Here is a 19,128-nt window from a genome sequence, read left to right as displayed (position 1 = left end):
TTGGCTCCCCAGGCAGGGCACAGTCTGGCTCCAGCCCTTCCTCCAGACCCCTCAGCTTTGTCCCAAGTCTTCCTGTCCTCAGCTCACCTCACTGTATGTTGTAACAGGAAGGGAGCTGCACCCATCTTCTCTGCTCTGAGTCCTGTACTGTATTCTGCATGAGCTTCATTCATTTATCTTTCCTATTTGTGGTCATTCACTCTGTGTCACTGAGTACCCACCAGGTGTCTGCCAGTCGCCAGACACGAGACGCAGAGGAAGGTCCAGGTCTTACCTCCAGCACCTCAAAATTGGGCACCGCAGAGAGGACACCAACACGTTATTTGTAGAAAATGTGATAAGGGACGGGAGAGGGTGTAGGGAGTGCCATGGAAATGCAGAAAGAAGTGATGGGGAGGAGAAGGAGGACAAGAGCTCTGGGCTGAGTGTTAAAACCCAGCAGTGTATGCCTGACCTGTGGTGGTGCTGTGGATAAAGCGTCAACCTGGAAACACTGAGGTTGCCGGTTCAAAACCCTGGCTTGCCTGGTCAAGGCACATATGGGAGTTGATGCTTCCTGCTCCTCCCCCTTCTCTCTCTCTCTCTATCTCCCCCCTCCTCTCTAAAATAAATAAATAAAAATTAAAAAAAAAAAAACCCCAGCAGTGACTGCAGGCAGGTTAAGGAAGTCAGGTATTCCAGGCAGTCAATGCTGAGGGCAGCAGCCCAGGGGCTCAGGACGGCAACACGGGTGACCATAAGTAGCCACGCCTCTGTGCCATTGTTTGTGCCAGTGCCATGCTGAATGTTAACACCCATTGCTTACCTGAATCCTCATCTAATTTGAGAACAATGGAGGCTACCAAACACGCCTTAATATTGTTCAAAGGCGAGAAGCCACTAAGCTGGGACTTAAGCTCAGGTCTGTGCGGATCAGCACTTGTCTACTGAAGCGCTTCATTCCAAACCAGCATCTTTGTGGCTAGAAGGTGGAGGCTGGGGAGGAGTGGGGAGAAAGGCAGAGGTGACACAGCAAGGGTAACTGTGTCTCAGAGGCACCACTGAGCCTCTGAGGGATTGTAAGTGGTCTGGGCACTTAGCAGGCTCACTGTGCCGGGTGGGAAGTGGCGATCAGAGGGAGGCCGGAGGGGAGGCAAGGCAACCAAGCAGCTGGCTGGGGCCTCGCTTCAGTGATGGTCAAGGTTTCCTGGCATCGTGTGGGGGCCATAAGGCTGGAGGGAAGAGGGGACGCTGGGGAACCTTTGCAACAGACTGGACGGGGTGAGGATTAGGTGGAGGCAGTGAGGGGAGGAGTCTAAAGCTATAACCCAGTTTCTCTTTTGGATGAATTGATGAACTGCAATGTTCTTCAATAAAATACGGAAGAGAAAGTAATGAGGAGAAAACTGTAAATTCACTTTTAGGCTCATTCCATCCAAAATACCTAAGCAGTGTCCATAGGAGGTGTGGTTCTCCAGGCTGGAGCCTGAACCTCCAGGTGAGGGGAGAGGTTGGGGGTCGCCAGCCTGGAGACCAGTGGACGCCACCAGGTCGGATATCTCAGCCTGTGGAGGAGAAAAGGGAAGAGAGGAAGGGACATGCTTAGGGGAACACTGGCCTCTAGAAGTTCTCGTGAAAAAGACCTGATAGAGGAGCAGGAACAGATTGGAAAGCCAGGATAACAGTTTCAAGAAGGGGGTGTGGTTCGTGGTATCCAGGGCCACAGGGAATAGCCTCAGAGTAAGTGACCAGCATGGCTCACCGACCCCTATGTGCCAGACACGTACGTACGTGCCCTTTATGTGATGTCCTTCTGGTCCTGGCCATGTGGCTGCAAATAGGATACTGAAGAGATACCTGCACCCCCGTGTGCACTACAGCCTTACTCACAGTAGCCAAGACACAGAAACCGCCTAAGTGTCCATCCTGGATGACTGGATAAAGGAGATGTGGTAATACACAGAACATAGAACAGTATTCACCACGGGAAAGAAGGAAATCCCACCCTTGTGCTGACATCTGGAGGATGTTATGCTGAGTGAAATAAATCAGACAGAAGGACACATTCTGCACAGCATCACACGTGGAATCTTTTTTAAAAAAGATTTTATTTATTCATTTTAGAAAGAATATAGAGGAGGAGAGAGAGAGAAAGAGGGAGGAGCAGGAAGCATTAACTTCCACATGTGCCTTGACCAGGCAAGTCCAGGGTTTTGAACCAGCAACCTCAGCATTCTGGGTCGACACTTTATCCACTGCACCACCACAGGTCAGACAAATTTTCTTGTTTTAATGTTGAGCTCATGGAAAAAGAAAGCAGAAAAGTGGTTTCCAAGGGTGGGGTGGGGAAACAGGGAGAGGTTAGGAGCTGCACGGACCTTCAGCTGCGGATGAATAAAGTCGGGGGGGAGGGATGTAAAACGTTACATTATACTACAGTTCACAACACTGTGAACACAACTGAAATGGTCTAAGAGACTAGAACTTAAATCTTCACACACCACGCACACTAAGGTAAAACAGAGAAATTGTGGCTGCCAGCTCAAGAAGTGGTTAGGAAGGCTGGGGGTTAAGTTCTCTTGTGGTTCTGTCATCGTCAGGGTGCTGTGGCCGCTCTGTACAGCTGTGCTTCTCCTCTGCCATGAATAAACATCCCCTCACGTACCTGGACCCAGATCTCACACCGCCAGCCAGCGAAAGGATTAGTCTTTGCTCCCTGTGGGGGACAGGGATAAGGGACAGCTTCTCTCTCCCATCAAGGGACAGGTGAAGGTTTAGATCTTAGGTTGCCAAGACAACAAAAAAGTCTAAACTGACTGAAAGGACTCTGAATTGTGGCTCCAACAGGCAGCCTTCTATAGAATATTTAAAGTATAAATAAGACAGGCTCTGACTGTCTGAAATAGTTCAGTTAACAGCTCCTCCATGCAGCAAAGACGGATTGGAGTGCATTATTATTCCCGCACAGCTATCATCCCCTGAAATGCTAGAAATGCCTTTGTGTGGAAGCCTCATCATCAGAAACCTGAGAGCTGGAATCTGTAATTATATTTCTCTATCTTTCTCTGGGATCTTGGGAAGAAGACGCACTTTCTCCCTGGTCAGCTGTCTCCTGAATGTGACCGATGATATGTTCAGCAGTGAGGAGTCAGGGTTTCAGGAAAATGACGTATGAAAACCATGTTTTAAAATGCCTAAAGAGAAAGCCCAAACTGTGTTTGTTTTCCACTTCGTAGAGCCAATTGACTTCGTGCACAGGAACCTACCATTAATTTCTGCCAGAGCTTCTACACACAGCACGTTCGTTGTGTTACACGGAGATGTCAGCTTTGGCATCATGGTGTGCATGCTGAAATCGTGAAAAAAAGACATGACTAGGTGGTTGTTTAATAACTGATATTTCCTCCTGACAGACCATCAGAGGCAATACCCAAATGCGAGCCAGCAAAGGTAGAGGGAACATTTTGATTCAAATGTTACAAAGAGCTACCTGGTTTGAACTGTGGCTGCTGGTTACTCTGCTGTTCCTCCTTTATAATAATCACCTGCTCTTGTTACTGTGGTCCTGGCTTATAAGTATTACCAGTCGGGGTTCCAGGGGCCTGACTCCCCTGGCGCTTGTAGAAAAATCTCTTCTGTCCACTATCCAATGGCAAGAACAAGTAATACTGTAATTCCTCACTTGGTAACTTGGTTTCAGGATCAGAAACCCGCCTCCTCTTCTTTAGGGTTTTTCATCTTCAGTGGCTGAATGACCAGCACCTGTTTAATGAGTTGGGTCTGATTTTTAATAATTTTGTACTTTAATGAGCAATTGTTCAAGAGAAGGGCCTATTCCCGCTGTTCAGATGATGAGATTTGCCATTAATTAGGTAAAAGCACACAAGCTGGCAGACTGGTATTTCTAAAGTGCACTCAGTATCTACCTTAAGTGAGTCTGATGTCTCTACTCCCCACTCCCTAGACAAGTCAGAGTTTGGCCCTGGACTTGAGGGGTTCTCCTCGGGGGTCTCTGCTGTCTTTTGATAGTTATGCTGTCGTTTCCCTGCATGGACAATACAGATCAGTCCAGGTTCCTCATCCTGGCTGCCCATGACAATTACCTGAGGAGATTTTTTTTTTTTTTTTTTTTTTTTTTTTTTGGTGACAGAGACAGAGAGAGACAGGGAGAGGGACAGACAGACAGGAAGAGAGAGATGAGAAAAATCAATTCTTCACTGTAGCACCTTAGTTGTTTATTTTTATTTTTTTGTATTTTTCTGAAGTTGGAAACAGGGAGGCAGTCAGACTCCCGCATGCGCCCAACTGGGATTCACCCGGCATGCCCACCAGGGGGCGATGCTCTGCCCAACTGGGGCACTGCTCTGTTGCAACCAGAGCCATTCTAGCGCCTGAGGCAGAGGCCACGGAGCCGTCCCCAGCGCCCAGGCCAACTTTGCTCCAGTGGAGCCTCAGCTGCAGGAGGGGAATTCTCGAGAGAGACAGAGAGGAAGGAGAGGGGGAGGGGTGGAGAAGCAGATGGGCCCTGGCCGGGAATCGAACCCGGGACTCCCACAACGCTCTACCACTGAGCCAACCAGCCAGGGCCCCTTAGTTGTTTATTGATTGCTTTCTCATATGTGCCTTGACCGGGGGGAGGGGCTACAGCAGACTGAGTGACCCCTTGCTAGAGCCAATAACCTTGGGCTCAAGCTGGTGAGCCTTGCTCAAACCAGATGAGCTTGTGCTCAAGCTGGTGACCTTGGGATTTTGAACCTAGGTCTTCCACATCCCAGTCCAATGCTCTATCCACTGTGCCACCCCCTGGTCAGGCACCTGAGAGATTTCTAACACAACACCGATGCCCAGGGCCCACTGCATGCTGACTGCCAGCCTCTTCTTTTGGTCATCAATTGCTATAAAACAAAGCACAAGTTCTGTGCAACCAGTATTCACTAGGGGACAGTTCTGTTGCTATCTCTGTGGTTCAAGATCTTGGCTAAGGCAACACAGATAATTAGGTGTGTCTCAGACAGGCAGGTGCCAGGATCACCTGGAGAATGAGAAGATTACTCACGTTTCTGCTGCCGAGGCTGGATGATTCAGGGTGGGCTCAGTATCAGTCAGGTGCCTACTACACGTGCTTCTCCATGCAACCTGGGCTCCTCACAGCATGGTGCCTTAAGGTCATCAGATTTCCCATAAAGATCCCAGGCCTCCAGGAGTAATGCTCCACAGGAAGAAGTGGGATTACGAGACCTTGTGCATAGCTAGTCTGAGGAGGCACATGGCATGCCACACCACTCTGGTGATTCCAATACACACAGAGAGCCAAGAACCTCTGGATTCTTTTCTTGCAAACACTCACCTGCAGCTCAGGGCTGGATCTTGGTGGCGGGGAGACAGGTCAGGGGCCAAATATAAGAAGGCAGTCATTTTCTGTATGTCCAAGTACAGGGTAGCACCTCCGTATATTTTGCACCTTCATCCTGGCCTGCTCCAGAGGCCAGGTATGTCCTGCACTGAGTCCCAGGTGGCAGGGGCCTCAACCCGGGGCTCCACTAGCTGATACTCTCATTTACTAATCCAGAGTGGAGACTGAGATTTTGTGATTACAAAAACACCCTGTGGACTAACTGTGGATCCCACGTGCTTTCCTGGTGCCTCTGCTCATGCTGTTCCCTCTGCTGGACTGTTTTTTCCATTTATTGGCTGTGGAATATCTACCAATTTTAGGATCCATTTCAAATACCACCTCTTGAATCAAGCCTTTCTTGGTCATTAGTCAGATCAAAAACTGTGCCTCCTAAGAGACCCACTTTGCTCTTTGTATAGGCTCCAAGGCATACAAAGATTGTACATCTTCTCTGGTACAATCTCTATCTGTGGACCTGTCTTGTAGAAAGCACTGTTCTCTCCTCTTGGGAGACATGGGCCCACCCCACCCATCCCCACAGCAGTCAGGTTGGTAGGCACAATTCCCTCTGACTCCTCTGGCTCCCAGAGACTTCGCCTGTGCAGATCACACAGCTACGCATGCACTTTGCACATTTCATACCCTCAGTAAATAGTGGCCATTTCTTGGTGAAAGGGGCGGTTACTTTTCCAATCCCACAGAAGCCCTCAAATATGAAATAATAACTCTGGTTCAATCCTTAAGCACAGAGGGGGGCTGCGTCTCTTATTGTGGCTTCAACTTTGCAAAACTTGTGCTTCAACATGACCTGACAGACCTCCCTGCCCTAAAGATGTGGGCCTTAACTCTGCAGACTCCAAGTGTGACCTGGTGGATGGCACCACCATGCTGAAGCCCCAGAACGCTTTGAGATAAGCACCAGCATTGCAACCATTTTGCTGATGAGGAAAGTGAGCCTCAAAGATTTAGTAAATTGCTGGATTACAAAACAATAAAGTAACTAGGGTAGGTTCGAAATCCAGGCCAAGAGTCCTACAGTAATCCAGACCCTGTTAACTAACACTATCCATCAACCAACACCCTTTGGGGAGAATTAGGGCAGTCTGGTCCCCTGCATGAAAAGCCAAATTGGCAAAAACCTCTTGGAATCTGTCTACTTTTATATGATTTCCAGCATGGGGCAAGCTGGGGGCACCTTACTCGGTGCTTTGGTTGCTCAGGACAAACCCTCTTCCATCTGTCACCCTCTGTCTGGACCTCCGCCTCCCTTGTGACACATGGGGCCATCCTAGGTGTTAAACCCCAAGGTGATATGGAGCTGCGACCCTGGTGATGTGGGTCCTGCCGCTCCCACCAGGGGCCCAGGGGCAAGGGGCACAGAGCTGGGATGAGACTGAGAGACAGAGTGCGTGGGAACCGGAGACAGGGATGGAGACACAGAGCCAGAGAGAGACGGTGGGTGGGTGGGGGCAGCCAGAGAGAGATAGGGAGGGGACAAGGAGCCAGAGCCAGAGGGACAGGGAGGGCGACCAGCGGAAAGAGAAGGGGGGGCACAGACGGAGCGCGGCGCGGGGGCCGGGCGGGGCGGGGACACTGTGCAGAGAGACGCCAGCGAGGCGGGAGCGAACGCACTGAGGAAGAAGACTGGCTTGCGGGCCGTCAGGGCTCCTAGGATGGAGGGCGCCCGAGGGACCACGGACGATGCCCAGGGGACCCCGCCGTCCTCCAGCAACTCCTCAGAGGAGCTCAGCTCCACCCTGCAGCTGTCCAAGGGCATGTCTATCTTCTTGGACGTAAGTGCGGCAGGAGGGCGGAGGGTCGGGGGCTCCAGCCCACGGTGCTGGTCCCAGGCTCTGCGCGGGGAACGGGGTTTCCCCAGCCTGGGCTGGGCGGGGACAGGACTCCCGGCGCCGGGTCCGCAGCCCCCGCCTCCTCGCGCCCTGAGGTGACCGGCAGGTGCAGGCGGCGATGCCCCCCCGCCCCCCCCCCCCCCCCCCCCCCCCCCCGCCGCCGCCTCGGGAAACAGCTGGTTTGGAAACAACTGCTTTGGAAACAGCATTTGATTCTCTTTTTACTGCGCGGGCCAGCCTCTCGTGAGGAGTCTTTTCGGTGCCACCTCCTATTTCCCGGTTTCTTTCCTGTCCCCCTTCCAGGGTCCTTCCTCTCCCGGAGGGTGGGACTTCAGGAGCGGCTGCTGCCGAACTCTAGACCACTTGGCACCCGGCCCTAGCCCTCGTCCCCGAGTTCTCCAACACGATCACTCTTTCTTCGGTTTCTTTTCTGTCCTCTGCCCCTTTCTGCGCTCGCGCCGTGGTGTCTGTCTCTACAGGATTTTTCTCGTTTATTCTCAGTCCTGCTCCACCTTCCCCGCTGTTCCTGTCCTTTCTTCTCCACACCGGGAGTCCTGTTCCTTTCTCTGCCTGGGCCCCTGGTTTCTAGTCCCTGGTGGTCACAGTCACGCTGACCCCCAGTGCTGTCGGGCTCAGCGGGGACAGTTCTGGCTGCCTCATCTTCAGGCTGATGGAAGAGTACTGGGCAGTATGCGTGCTATCCTCTACCCTCTTCTGAGTTATTTCTTGTTAACATGAGTTGAGGAGGAGGGGGCGCGGTCAGAGGGCAATTACACTTATTTGTGCGGAGATGGAAATAGGAAGATACGGAATAGTTAGTGTCACAGACGAGGCAGAGATAATGAAGCTGAAGGAGGGGGAGCCCTCCAAGTGTATTTTGAATGGGTCAGTTGAACTTTTTTAATTGGACCCTGTGAATAATTAATCTGGTCTGAGGCAGATGACATAGATGAGGTTCAGCTGCGTCCCTGGGCAGGCATCTCCTCTCCTCAGCAGCAGTCCTAGCTGGGGCCCAGGCATCCTGGGTGGCTTCCTCTTCCCACCACAACATGAGCGTCTGGTTCTCATCCTTCCCTCAGGACGGAAGGACTTCACTCCTCACCAGCACTTGTCCCTGGGGAGCTTGGCTCAGTCAGATGCTGTTATTGGTGCTAATGGTTCACTGGCTGATATTGTGCCTTTGAAGTCCTGCTGTTCTAGCAAAAAGACCCCTGAGGAACTGATCTGGTTAAAGGAGAGGGCACACAGCCTATCTGAGAAGGATACCCTCAAGGTCAGGGCGTCTGCAAATCCCATGGGTTATTTGGTCCATGGCTAAGCTGCTGAGAAGTCGCTTCAGAGAGGGCAAGAGGGCCCTGCACCCCTTCTGACCATTTTCACTCTGTCTTCCAAGGATGCCAGGTGCTTCCCTGTGACTCTTTTAAAGCAGGTAGCAGGTCCTGGCAACGCTGTGGAGATGAATGGGGTTGTGCCCCCTGACACACACACCAGCATTGGCCAAGGAGTTCAAACTGCTACTTAAAAAAATAAAAAGGAAAAAGAGGAAATTAAAATCACATTCATGAATATACATGCATGACAGTCCCCTGTTTCCATAAATAAACAGCGTCAGGTCCTGAAGGGATTTGTGGTCCATGCACAGGACAGCCTTGTCTTCCTACATCTACCTCTGAAGTATGCTTGATTTTACATGAGAGGTGTTGACATGCTTGTTTTCCAGTAAAACATGAGTCTTAAAAACAAACAACAATAACAAAAAAAACCTGCCACTGGATTTTTCTCGAATAGAAGAGATTTTGTTTGCAGTGTTCTTCGAGTTGTTTTGTGAAAAATCTGTTGCTCTGGTGAAATACACTATGACATACAAAAGGACTCGGCCCTGAGGGCTCTCTGAATTATTCATCTCTGATCACATTGCTCCTAGCAAAAGATAAACTGCGAAATAAAAATACATCATTTTATTTAATTAGGTGTAATGTATTCTAGTAGCACTGCTAAGAAAGACTGTTTTTGAATTCCACTCAGGTTATAATAAGGAGTTGATAGAAATTCTGTATTCCAAAGAGGAACAGAAATGAAACCTATTAGAGGCTTCTCCGTCACAGAGGCTGATTTCTGGATCGGAGGCAAAGTTTGATTCCCAGTGTCCCTATTCCAGGGCCCCCAGAATAGTCAACACTCTAGGAAAGGATTTAAGCTGCTCTTGAGGATACTGTTAATAATATGGTTAGACCTGTCCAGCTGGTTAGAGAGGAGCTCTAGGCCAGAACACCAGACAGGATTTACCTCAACGGTTGGTTTTGCTACGTGTTCCCTATCTCCAAATCAGCAATGATGGTGAATCTAATACTTAGTTTGAAGGTTACCGTACGGGATAAGAGTGCTTAGGATGGAACACCGAGGAAAAAAGGAACTGTGCTTTATAATGTGAACTATTATTGTTACAACAGGTTGAATGCATGAGTAACAGTAGCCAAGTCCACAAACAAATGCAGGGACTATATATAAATCTAATCTATATGCCTTTCTTTCTAGAAACTGACAGCATTAAGTATCAGTCCACCGTAAGGACTCATGATAATCTAGTGGGGTAGGAACCCAGTGCTGGTCACACACCGTGTTCACAGCCTGAGGCTGTGTTTGCCAGGCACACCTGCCAACCCATTAGAAAGGCTGCACAGTCCTGTGTGCAGCAAAATGGAAGGATCAGGAGATGACAATATTTTTCCCCATTTTCCAGAATCTTAGCCTTTACCAGGTTGCTGCATTCCAGGTGACAGAAAATAAACTACAATTTAAAAAGTTTTTCATATCCTATCTGAGTCTCTTTTGTTCCACTCATGAACTCTACTTTTGAGCAAGGGAGAAAAATAAACCTGTACCTCGTCCCGAAAGCAAGATGGACCCCAGATGGAGTTAGCTGCAGCTTCACCCACTGGGTGCCCCGGTCTTCTCCCAAAGAGCTTTCCCTTGTTTTTTCCCTGGAAGGGAAGTGGTGAGGCAAATGAGAGAGATGACGTCAATGTCTGTCTCCCTTTCTTCCTGAACTAACACACACACTATATACACCCTGATCCAGAGGCTCAGTGCCTGGTGACCAGGGACCTGGTGGAATGAGCCGTGCTTCCTCCTTCAGAGACACCTGCCCCTGTACAACCCCTACCTCTGGGAGAGAGAGATGGGCAGGGCACAGGCAGAGCAGAAAGTTTTCCTGGCAGAGCAGTTCTGTGACTGAATTCTGTCACAGCCGTACACACCCTGTCTTGCCTGGTGCATGGTTGATGATTTGAGTGAGATTATTCAGTTGGGAGAATGGCCATTACCCCCATCCTCGTCTACCCTATTGGCTAGGCAGGTGTCACTCACTCTACTAGTCTCAGGACTAGTAGAAATCAGGAAGACTTAGTCTTACCATTGTGCAGTGAAAATTGCTTCCCAAAGAAGGCAGAACTGGGAAGATGAGAAACGGACTGTTGCCTGTTTTCTGTCATTCCTCTGTGCCAGTGTCTCTGTGTCCTACCTCAAGGTGACCAGTAGCCTAATGGAGAACCACTTGGGGATGCCGGGGCCCACACACCCAACTTTCCTACTGGGTCTTCCTTCCCCGATGGTCCCCACACTCCGTATGAGCTCATGAGCTCTGTGTCCTTGCCCTCTATCCCGAGTCTCAGGAGTCTACTAAGTGATCAATGAGTTCATGTCATCACCTGAGTTTTACCTGGTGGTACATGATGGGTCCTTGTGCAAATGCTGGTTTAGTAAATGGTGAAGGAGTCCATTTTTTAGGCCTCCAAGGTAGCATTTACATTTTAATGTTTTCAATAACTTCAAATGAGAAATGAGGAATTTCAGCCTGACCAGTGGTGGCACAGTGAATAAAGTGTCAACCTGAGATGCTGAGGTCCCAGGTTTGAAACTTCGAGGTCGCAGACTTGAGCATGGGCTCATCCAACCTGAGCACAGGTTCACCTGCTGGGGTGTGGGGTTGCTGGCTTGAGCATAGAATCATCAACATCACCCCATGGTAGCTGGCTTGAGCCTAAAGGTCACTAGTTTGAAGCTCAAAACCACTGGCTTGAGCAAGGGGTCGGTGGCTCGGCTTGAGCCTCCCCCTACCCCCATCAAGACACATATGAGAAGCAATCAGTGAACAATTAAAGTGCCACAACTATGAATTGATGCCTCTCATCTCCCTTCCTTCTTCTTTCTCTCTAAAGAAGAAGAAGGAGAAGAAGGAGAAAGAGAAGAAATAATGAAGAATTTCAATCAAGGCCATTCCAAGAATATCTTTTGGGGCAAAGGATGCTATTTGATAATCCTTAAATTGTTATAAAAATACAGCATCACCCTCCTTTGAATTTCAATTCTGACCGTAGTAGTTTTATTCACTTACTATCTCTCTGTGATAGCAACCAGAAGAGGAGCCGGTCCAGATTACTATGGTAGCGGACATGAAACACATTTCTCACTGCAGTATTTCTGTGCTTGTGGGCTCAGAAGCAAACTTGGAGCAGACACAGCTCTGTTCATATTTAATTACAGAGAACTATCTTAATAACAAGAACTACTGTCTCAATTTTATCTGAGAGGCAGAACGAAATGATGGAGGTCCTGGTCCAGTCCCTCGTGTGTGGTTATTGCTACTCCAGTCACTTCTAACTCAGGACTCAACTGAGCTGGAAATAGAATCGTCAGGCCTGTCAGAGGAGAGCGAGACTGCGTTTGTGTTCTCAGACCCTCAGCTAGGGCTTTCAGAGGGGAGGAAGAAGCCACTTGTGATGGAAAGGTGGGTCCCCCAAATCTTTGGAAATGTCCTTTGAATCTAAGCATAGAAACTCTCAGTACTGGAAGCAGCCCTCTTGCAATAATTAAACAAATTTAATATAAAAAGGGGGACAAACTTCCTATGCACAATTGATTCATACCTGTTGTTGGAAATTTTTCATAAGTGGGATATTTAGTAATAATAATATTATTTTATGATAAGAACACATGGTAATGATGATTAGATTTATCCATCTTTATCATGAAGTCAACAGAAGGAAAGGAGGAAGATGGTTCTACAGTAGAACACAGCGGCGCGGGAAACCTTGGTGACAGAACCATTGCTAAGTTTCAAGCTGAACACGAAGAAGGGATGAGTAAATATATTCAAGAGACGTGGTCATCAGGGGCTGCTTGCAGGGGACTCAGTTGTCTTTGCAGTATGATAAAGGGACATTTCCTCTGGGACTGCATGTAGCATAGCTGTGTATCATGTTATCCAGACTTTTTCTAGTGTATGGTACTAGTTAGGGCTAATTGATTGTTTCTAATAGAAAACCAACCCAAATATTTTAAGATAAAATTAATAGTTTCCCTGGATTTAGGGCCAATTCAGTAAGACCTTAACTTCATTTTGTAACATCAGCAAAGACTATTTCCAAACAAGGCCACCTTCACAGTGATTGGGGGCTAAGACATCAATATTTGGTGTTTTTTTTTCTTTTTATACATTTATTTCTGTCTCCCAGCCCTCAACTTGAATACAATCTTCTTAAATACTGCGTGACCTTGTATGTCTTTTCCACAGCTCAGTCCCAGTGCCTGCCTCATAGTAGATATACTTCTTGTTTTCTTTTTCTCTTTGCTGTCTTCTTTCCCAGAATGGATGCTCCATAAAGGGAGAGGGCTTACCTGTCTTCCATCTCTGTGGCACTAATGCCACAACATGTCCAGCACATAGTATCTGTTCATCGAACACTCACAGCAAAACAACCTGAAAACTGGAACAATTCTAATCACTTAATGAGTTAGGAAATTGCATTTTTTTTTCCCTCTGTGTAAGTGATTATTTATTAAAGATCTCAGAACTATTTTATTGCTTTGTTATCTAGTTTGTTATAAAGGATATGTTTTAATTAAGCGGAATGTTATCAGGATCTGTGGACTACAGAGATGGATCCCAGGAGTTCTCTGCTGAGTTAACATTGCACTCTGAGATTCTGTCTTCTGAAGGTCTTCAGTGTACACCAGCTAATATGGTAGAAGTCCACAAAGACACAGAGTTGAGCAAAGGTGAGGGTTTTTTTTTCAGGTGTGCAGAAAATACCTTTAGCAGAAAATACCTTTAACAGACATCTGTATATCAAGCACTGGGATATTAGTATTTGGTGGAGTTTGCTAAATTTTTCTTTTTCTCTTCCTAAGAAATAAATATTGATATAGCAAAAACCTTTCCCATTCCTTTACTTTTTCTTCCTCTCCAGAGGCAAGCACTATTCTGAAGTTGGTGCATACTGTTACCATGTATGATTTTATATACATACATATATATATATGCCCACAACATATATAATTATTTATATATATATGCCCACAACATATATAATTATATATATATATATATGCCCACAACATATATAATTATTTTAGGCTTTAAATTTTACATAAATAGTATTCTACTTGTCATAGGATAAACAACTTGCTTTTTTCCTTCAGCATATTTTTAACCTATTGTGTTTACATAGATTCAAGTGTTCCATCAAATACATCTCCCTCCCCCCACCCTAGTTCCCTTTGATACCCCCTTTGCCCCCTCCCCCCAACTCCTTCCCCCCTTGCCTCCAGGATTTGCTGTCCTGCTCTCTTTATCTCTGTGTTATATATATATAATTTCACTAATCCCTTTCCCTTCTCTGACCCCATCCTTTCATCCCCTTTCCCTCTGACCACTTTCCCTCTGGTCTCTGTGACTCTGCCTTTGCCTCTATTCTGTTCCTTAGTTCACATTGTTCATTAGATTCCTCATATGAGTGAGGTCATATGATATTTTTCTTTCTCTGCCTGGCTTATTTCACTTAGCATAATAGTCTCCAGGTCTACCATGTTGTCACAAAGGTAAGGTTTCCTTCTTTTTCATGGCCGCATAGTATTCCATTGTGTATATGTACCACTGCTTTTTAATCCACTCATCCACTGAAAGACACTTGGGCTGTTTCCAGATCACGGCTATTGTAAACAAGGCTGCAATAAACATGAGAGTGCATTTCTTCTTTTGAATCAGTGATTTGATATTCTTATGATATATTCCTAAAAGTGGGATGGCTGGGTCAAAAAGCAGTTCCATTTTTAATTTTGGGGGGAATCTCCATACTGTTTTCCACAGTGGCTGTTCCAGTCTGCATTCCCACCAGCAGTGCAGGAGGGTTCCCTTTTCTCCACATCCTCGCCAGCACTTACTCTGTGTTGTTTTGTTAATGAGCGCCATTCTGACAGGAGTGAGGTGGTATCTCATTGTGGTTTTAATTTGCATTTCTCTAATGATTAGTGATGTTGAGCATTTTTTCATATGTCTATTGGCCATCTGTATGTCCTCTTTGGAGAAGTGTCTATTCATTTCTTTTGCCCATTTTTGATTAGATTGTTTACCTTCCTGGTGTTGAGTTTTACAAATTCTTTATAAATTTTGGTTATTAACCCCTTATCAGACATATTGTCGAAAATGTTCTCCCATTGTGTGGTTTGTCTTTTTATTTTGTTCATATTGTCTTTAGCTGTATAAAAGCTTTTTAGTTTGATATAGTCCCATTTGTTCATCCTGTCCTTTATTTCACTTGCTCATGGAAATAAATCAGCAAATATATTGCTGGTAGAGATGTTGGAGAGCTTACTGCCTATGTTTTTTTCCAAATTGATTATGGTTTCACAACTTACATTTAAGTCTTTTATCCATTTTGAGTTTATTTTTGTGAATGGTGTAAGTTGGTGGTTTAGTTTCATTTTTTTTTGTAAGTACCTGTCCAATTTTCCCAACACCATTTGTTAAAAGGACTGTCTTTACTCCATTGTATGCTCTTACCTCCTTTGTCAAATATCAATTGTCCATAAAGGTGTGGGTTTATTTCTGGGTTCTCTGTTCTGTTCCATTGATCTATATGCCTATTCTGATGCCAATACCAAGCTGTTTTGAGTACAATAAATAGCCTTGTAGTATAACTTGATATGAGGAAGTGTGATACCACCCATTTTATTCTTCTTTTTTAAGATTGCTGAAGCTATTCGTGTTCTTTTTTGGCTCCATATGAATTTTTGGAATATTTGTTTTATATCTTTGAAGTATGCCATTGGTATTTTAATAGGAATTGCATTGAATTTTTAAATTGCTTTGGGTAATATAGACATCTTAATGATGTTTATTCTTTCTATCCATAAACACAGTGTATGCTTCCACTTGTTTGTATCTTCCTTGATTTCTTTTATCAATGTTTTATAATTTTTCAAGTATAAGCCTTTAACCTCCTTGGTTAAATTTACTCCTAGCTACTTTATTTTTTTGCAATAGTGAAAGGCATTGTTTACTTAATTTCTCTTTCAGACAGTTCATTGTTGGTGTGTAAAAATGCCTCTGAATTCTAAATATTAATTTTATATCCTGCCACCGGCTGAATTGATTTATCAGGTCCAGTAGTTTTTTGACTGAGACTTTAGGGTTTTCTATATACAGTATCATATCATCAGCAAATAATGATAGTTTTACTTATTTTCTAATTTGGATACCTTTTATCTCTTCTTCTTGTCTGATTGCTCTGGCTAGATTCCAGAACTATGTTGAATAAGAGTGGTGAAAGGGGGCACCCCTGCCTTGTTCCTGATCTTAAGGGGATTGCTTTTAATTTTTCCCCATTGTTTATGATGTTGGCTCTGGGTTTGTCATAGAAGGCCTTTATCATGTTGAGGTATGTTCCCTGTATTCCCACTTTGCTGAGAGTTTTGATCATAAATGGGTGCTGGATTTTATCAAATGCTTTTTCTGCATCTATTGATATTATTATGTGATTTTTCTCCTTCCTTCTGTTTATGTGATGAATCACATTGATTGATTTGTGAATATTTCACCAGCCTTGCCTCCCAAGAATAAATCCCACTTGATCATGATATATAATTTTTTTCATGTATTGCTGAATCTGGTTTGCTAATATTTTGTTGAGAATTTTAGCGTTTAAATTCATCAGGGATATTGGCCTATAGTTTTCTTTCTTTGTATTGTCTTTGCCTGGTTTTGGAATGAGGATTATGCTCACCTTATAAAAGGTGCTTGGAAGTCTTCCCTCCTTTAAATTTTTTGAAATAGCTTGAGAAGTATAGGAGTTAGTTCTTCTTTGAATATTTGGTAGAATTCGCCTGTGAAGTTGTTTGGCCCAGGTCTTTTGTTTGTTGGGAGTTTTTTGATAACTGTTTCAATATCATTTGTTGTAAACAGTCTGTTTAGGTTTTCTGATTCTTCCAGATTGAGTTTTGAAAGATTATATGTTTCAAGGAATTTGTCAATTTCACCTAGGTTGTCTAATTTTTTGGCATACAGTTCTTTACAGTATTTTCTTACAATTCTTTGTGTTTCTGCTGTCAGTTGTTACTTCTCCACTCTGATTTCTAATTTTATTTATTTGAGTCCTCTCTGATTTTCTTTTTTTTTTAATTTTTTTTAATTTATTCATTTTTAGAGAGGAGAGAGACAGAGAGGGAGAGAGAGGAGAGAGGGGGGGGAAGAGCTGGAAGCATCAACTCCCATATGTGCCTTGACCAGGCAAGCCCAGGGTTTCAAACCGGCGACCTCAGCATTTCCAGGTCGATGCTTTATCCACTGCGCCACCACAGGTCAGGCATCTCTCTGATTTTCTTGGTGAGTATGGTTAAAGGTTCATCAATCTTGTTTACCTTTTCAAGGAAACAGCTCTTGGTTTCAATGATCTCTTGTATTGTTTTTTTAGCCTCTATGCCATTTATTCCCACTCTGATCTTTATTATTTCCTTCCTTCTACTTCCTCTGGGCTTTACTTGCTGTTCTTTTTCTAGTTCTTTTAGATGCAGGATTAATTTGTTTATCTGAGCTTTTTCTCACTTCTTAAGGTATGCCTGTAATGCTATAAACTTCCCTCTCAGGACTGCTTTTGCTTTGTCCCATAAATTTTGAGCTGTTGTATATTCATTTTCATTTGTTTCAAGGAAACTTTTTATTTCTTCTTTGATCTCATTGTTAACCTATTCATTATTTAATAACATGCTATTTAGTTTCCAAATGTTTGAATGTTTTTCAGTTTTTCTATTGTTGATTTGTAGTTTCGTGCCACTGTGGTCAGAGAAGATGCTTGATAGGATTTCAATCTTTTTAAATTTATTGAGACTAGTTTTGTGTCCTAACATGTGGTCTATCCTAGAGAATGTACCATGAGCACTTGAAAAGAATGTATATTCTGCTGCTTTAGGGTAAAAGGTTCTAAAGACATCTATTAAATCCAGTTGATATAATGTGTCCTTTAAGGCTGCTGTTTCTTTGTTAATTTTCTTTCTTGAGGATCTATCCAGTGATGTTAGTGGGGTACTGAAATCCCCTACTATTATAGTATTGCTGTTGATCTTGCCCTTTATATCCATCAAAATCTGCTTTATATATTTAGGTGCTCCTATATTAGGTGCATAGATATTTATAATGGTTATCTCTTCCTGTTGGATTGCTCCCTTTATCATTATGTAGTGACTTTCTTTATCCCTTACTATAGCCTTTGTTTTAAAGTTTATTTTGTTAGATAAATGTATTGCTACCCTACTTTTTTTTTCATTTCCATTTGCATGAAATTTTTTTTTTCCATTCTTCACTTTCAGTCTATCTGTATCTTTTGTTTTGAAGTGGATCTCTTGTAGACAGCATATGTATGAGTATTGTTTTCTTATCCACACAGCTACCCCATGTCTTTTGATTGGAGCATTTAATCCATTTATATTTAAGGTTATTATTGATATGTAGTTTATTACCATTTTATTCTTTAAATCTACATTCTTCTTTTTCTAGATTCTTTTTCTTTTGTTCTGTTTACAACAGGACCCTTAACATTTCTTGTAGCATTGGTTTGGTTGTAATGAATTCCTTGAGTTTTTTTTGTCTGGGAAGCTTTTTATTTCCCCTTCAATTTTAAATGATAGCCTTGCTGGATAAAGAAGTCTTGGTTGTAGGCTCTTGTTTTGCGTTACTTTGAATATTTCTATCATTCCCTTCTGGCCTCAAGTGTTTCTGTTGAAAAGTCGGATGTCATCCTATGGGGGCTCATTCGTAGGTGATTGACTGCTTTTCTCTTGCAGCTTTTAGTATTCTTTCTTTATCTCTTAACTTTGGTATTTTAATTATCATATGTCTTGGTGTAGGTCTCTTTGGGTTCCTCTTTAATGGGATTCTCTGTGCTTCTTGAACTTGTGTAACTTTTTACTTCATCAGTTTATGGACATTTTCAGCTATGATTTCTTCAATCAGGTTCTCTATCCATTGTTTTTTTCTCTTTTCCTTCAGGAACCCCTATGATGTGGATGTGGTTTTTCTTCATGTTGTCACAGAGCTCTCTTAGGGTTTTGTTAGACTTTTTGATATTCTTTTCTTTTTGCTGTACTGCTTCCATGCTTTCATTTATCTTGTCCTCTAAATCGTTGATTCGATCCTCTGCTTTATCCAGCCTGCTTTTAATTCCTTCTAGTGTAGTCTTTATTTCTGATATTGTATTTGTCATTTCTGACTGAATCTTTTTTTAAATTTCAATGTCCTTTTTGATGCTTGCTATCTCTTTATTTAGGTGCTCATTATGTCCATTCATTGTTGCTCTAAGATCCTTGAGCATCCTAACAACCATTATTTTAAACTCTATATCTGGTATCTTGGTTATTTGCATCTCCTTCAGTTCTTTTTCTGGGGATTTCTCTTGTTAATTCATTTGGATTGCATTTCTCTGTCTTCCCATTTTGTCTGTGTATACACTGCTTTTTTGAGTGTGCTATTTATATAGGTAGCTGACTATAGGGTTGGTGTTGTCTGCCTCCAGCTTCCAGTTGTGTTGTTTCTAGATCTTCTTGGGCTGGCCTCAGCTGTTGCTTGTAATCTGC

At 44.2% G+C, this 19,128-nt stretch overlaps 1 protein-coding gene across 2 annotated transcripts in view; it reads left to right on the top strand.

Annotated features, from left to right (window-relative positions):
- Positions 1-6,983: 6,983 nt before the first annotated feature.
- NECAB1 (N-terminal EF-hand calcium binding protein 1) overlaps positions 6,984-19,128 on the top strand; it is a 110,238-nt gene continuing 98,093 nt past the window's right edge. For both annotated transcript variants that reach the window (XM_066378759.1, XM_066378758.1), the window contains exon 1: positions 6,984-7,167. In XM_066378759.1, the coding sequence (XP_066234856.1) occupies positions 7,048-7,167 (120 nt within the window). In that variant the 5' untranslated portion in view covers positions 6,984-7,047. The remainder of the gene's footprint in view (positions 7,168-19,128) is intronic.

This window comes from Saccopteryx leptura, chromosome 3 (assembly GCF_036850995.1).
Source record: "Saccopteryx leptura isolate mSacLep1 chromosome 3, mSacLep1_pri_phased_curated, whole genome shotgun sequence".
Lineage (NCBI taxonomy): Eukaryota > Metazoa > Chordata > Mammalia > Chiroptera > Emballonuridae > Saccopteryx > Saccopteryx leptura.
Note: the sequence above shows the minus strand (reverse complement) of the source record. Positions and strands in the feature narration are given on the sequence as shown.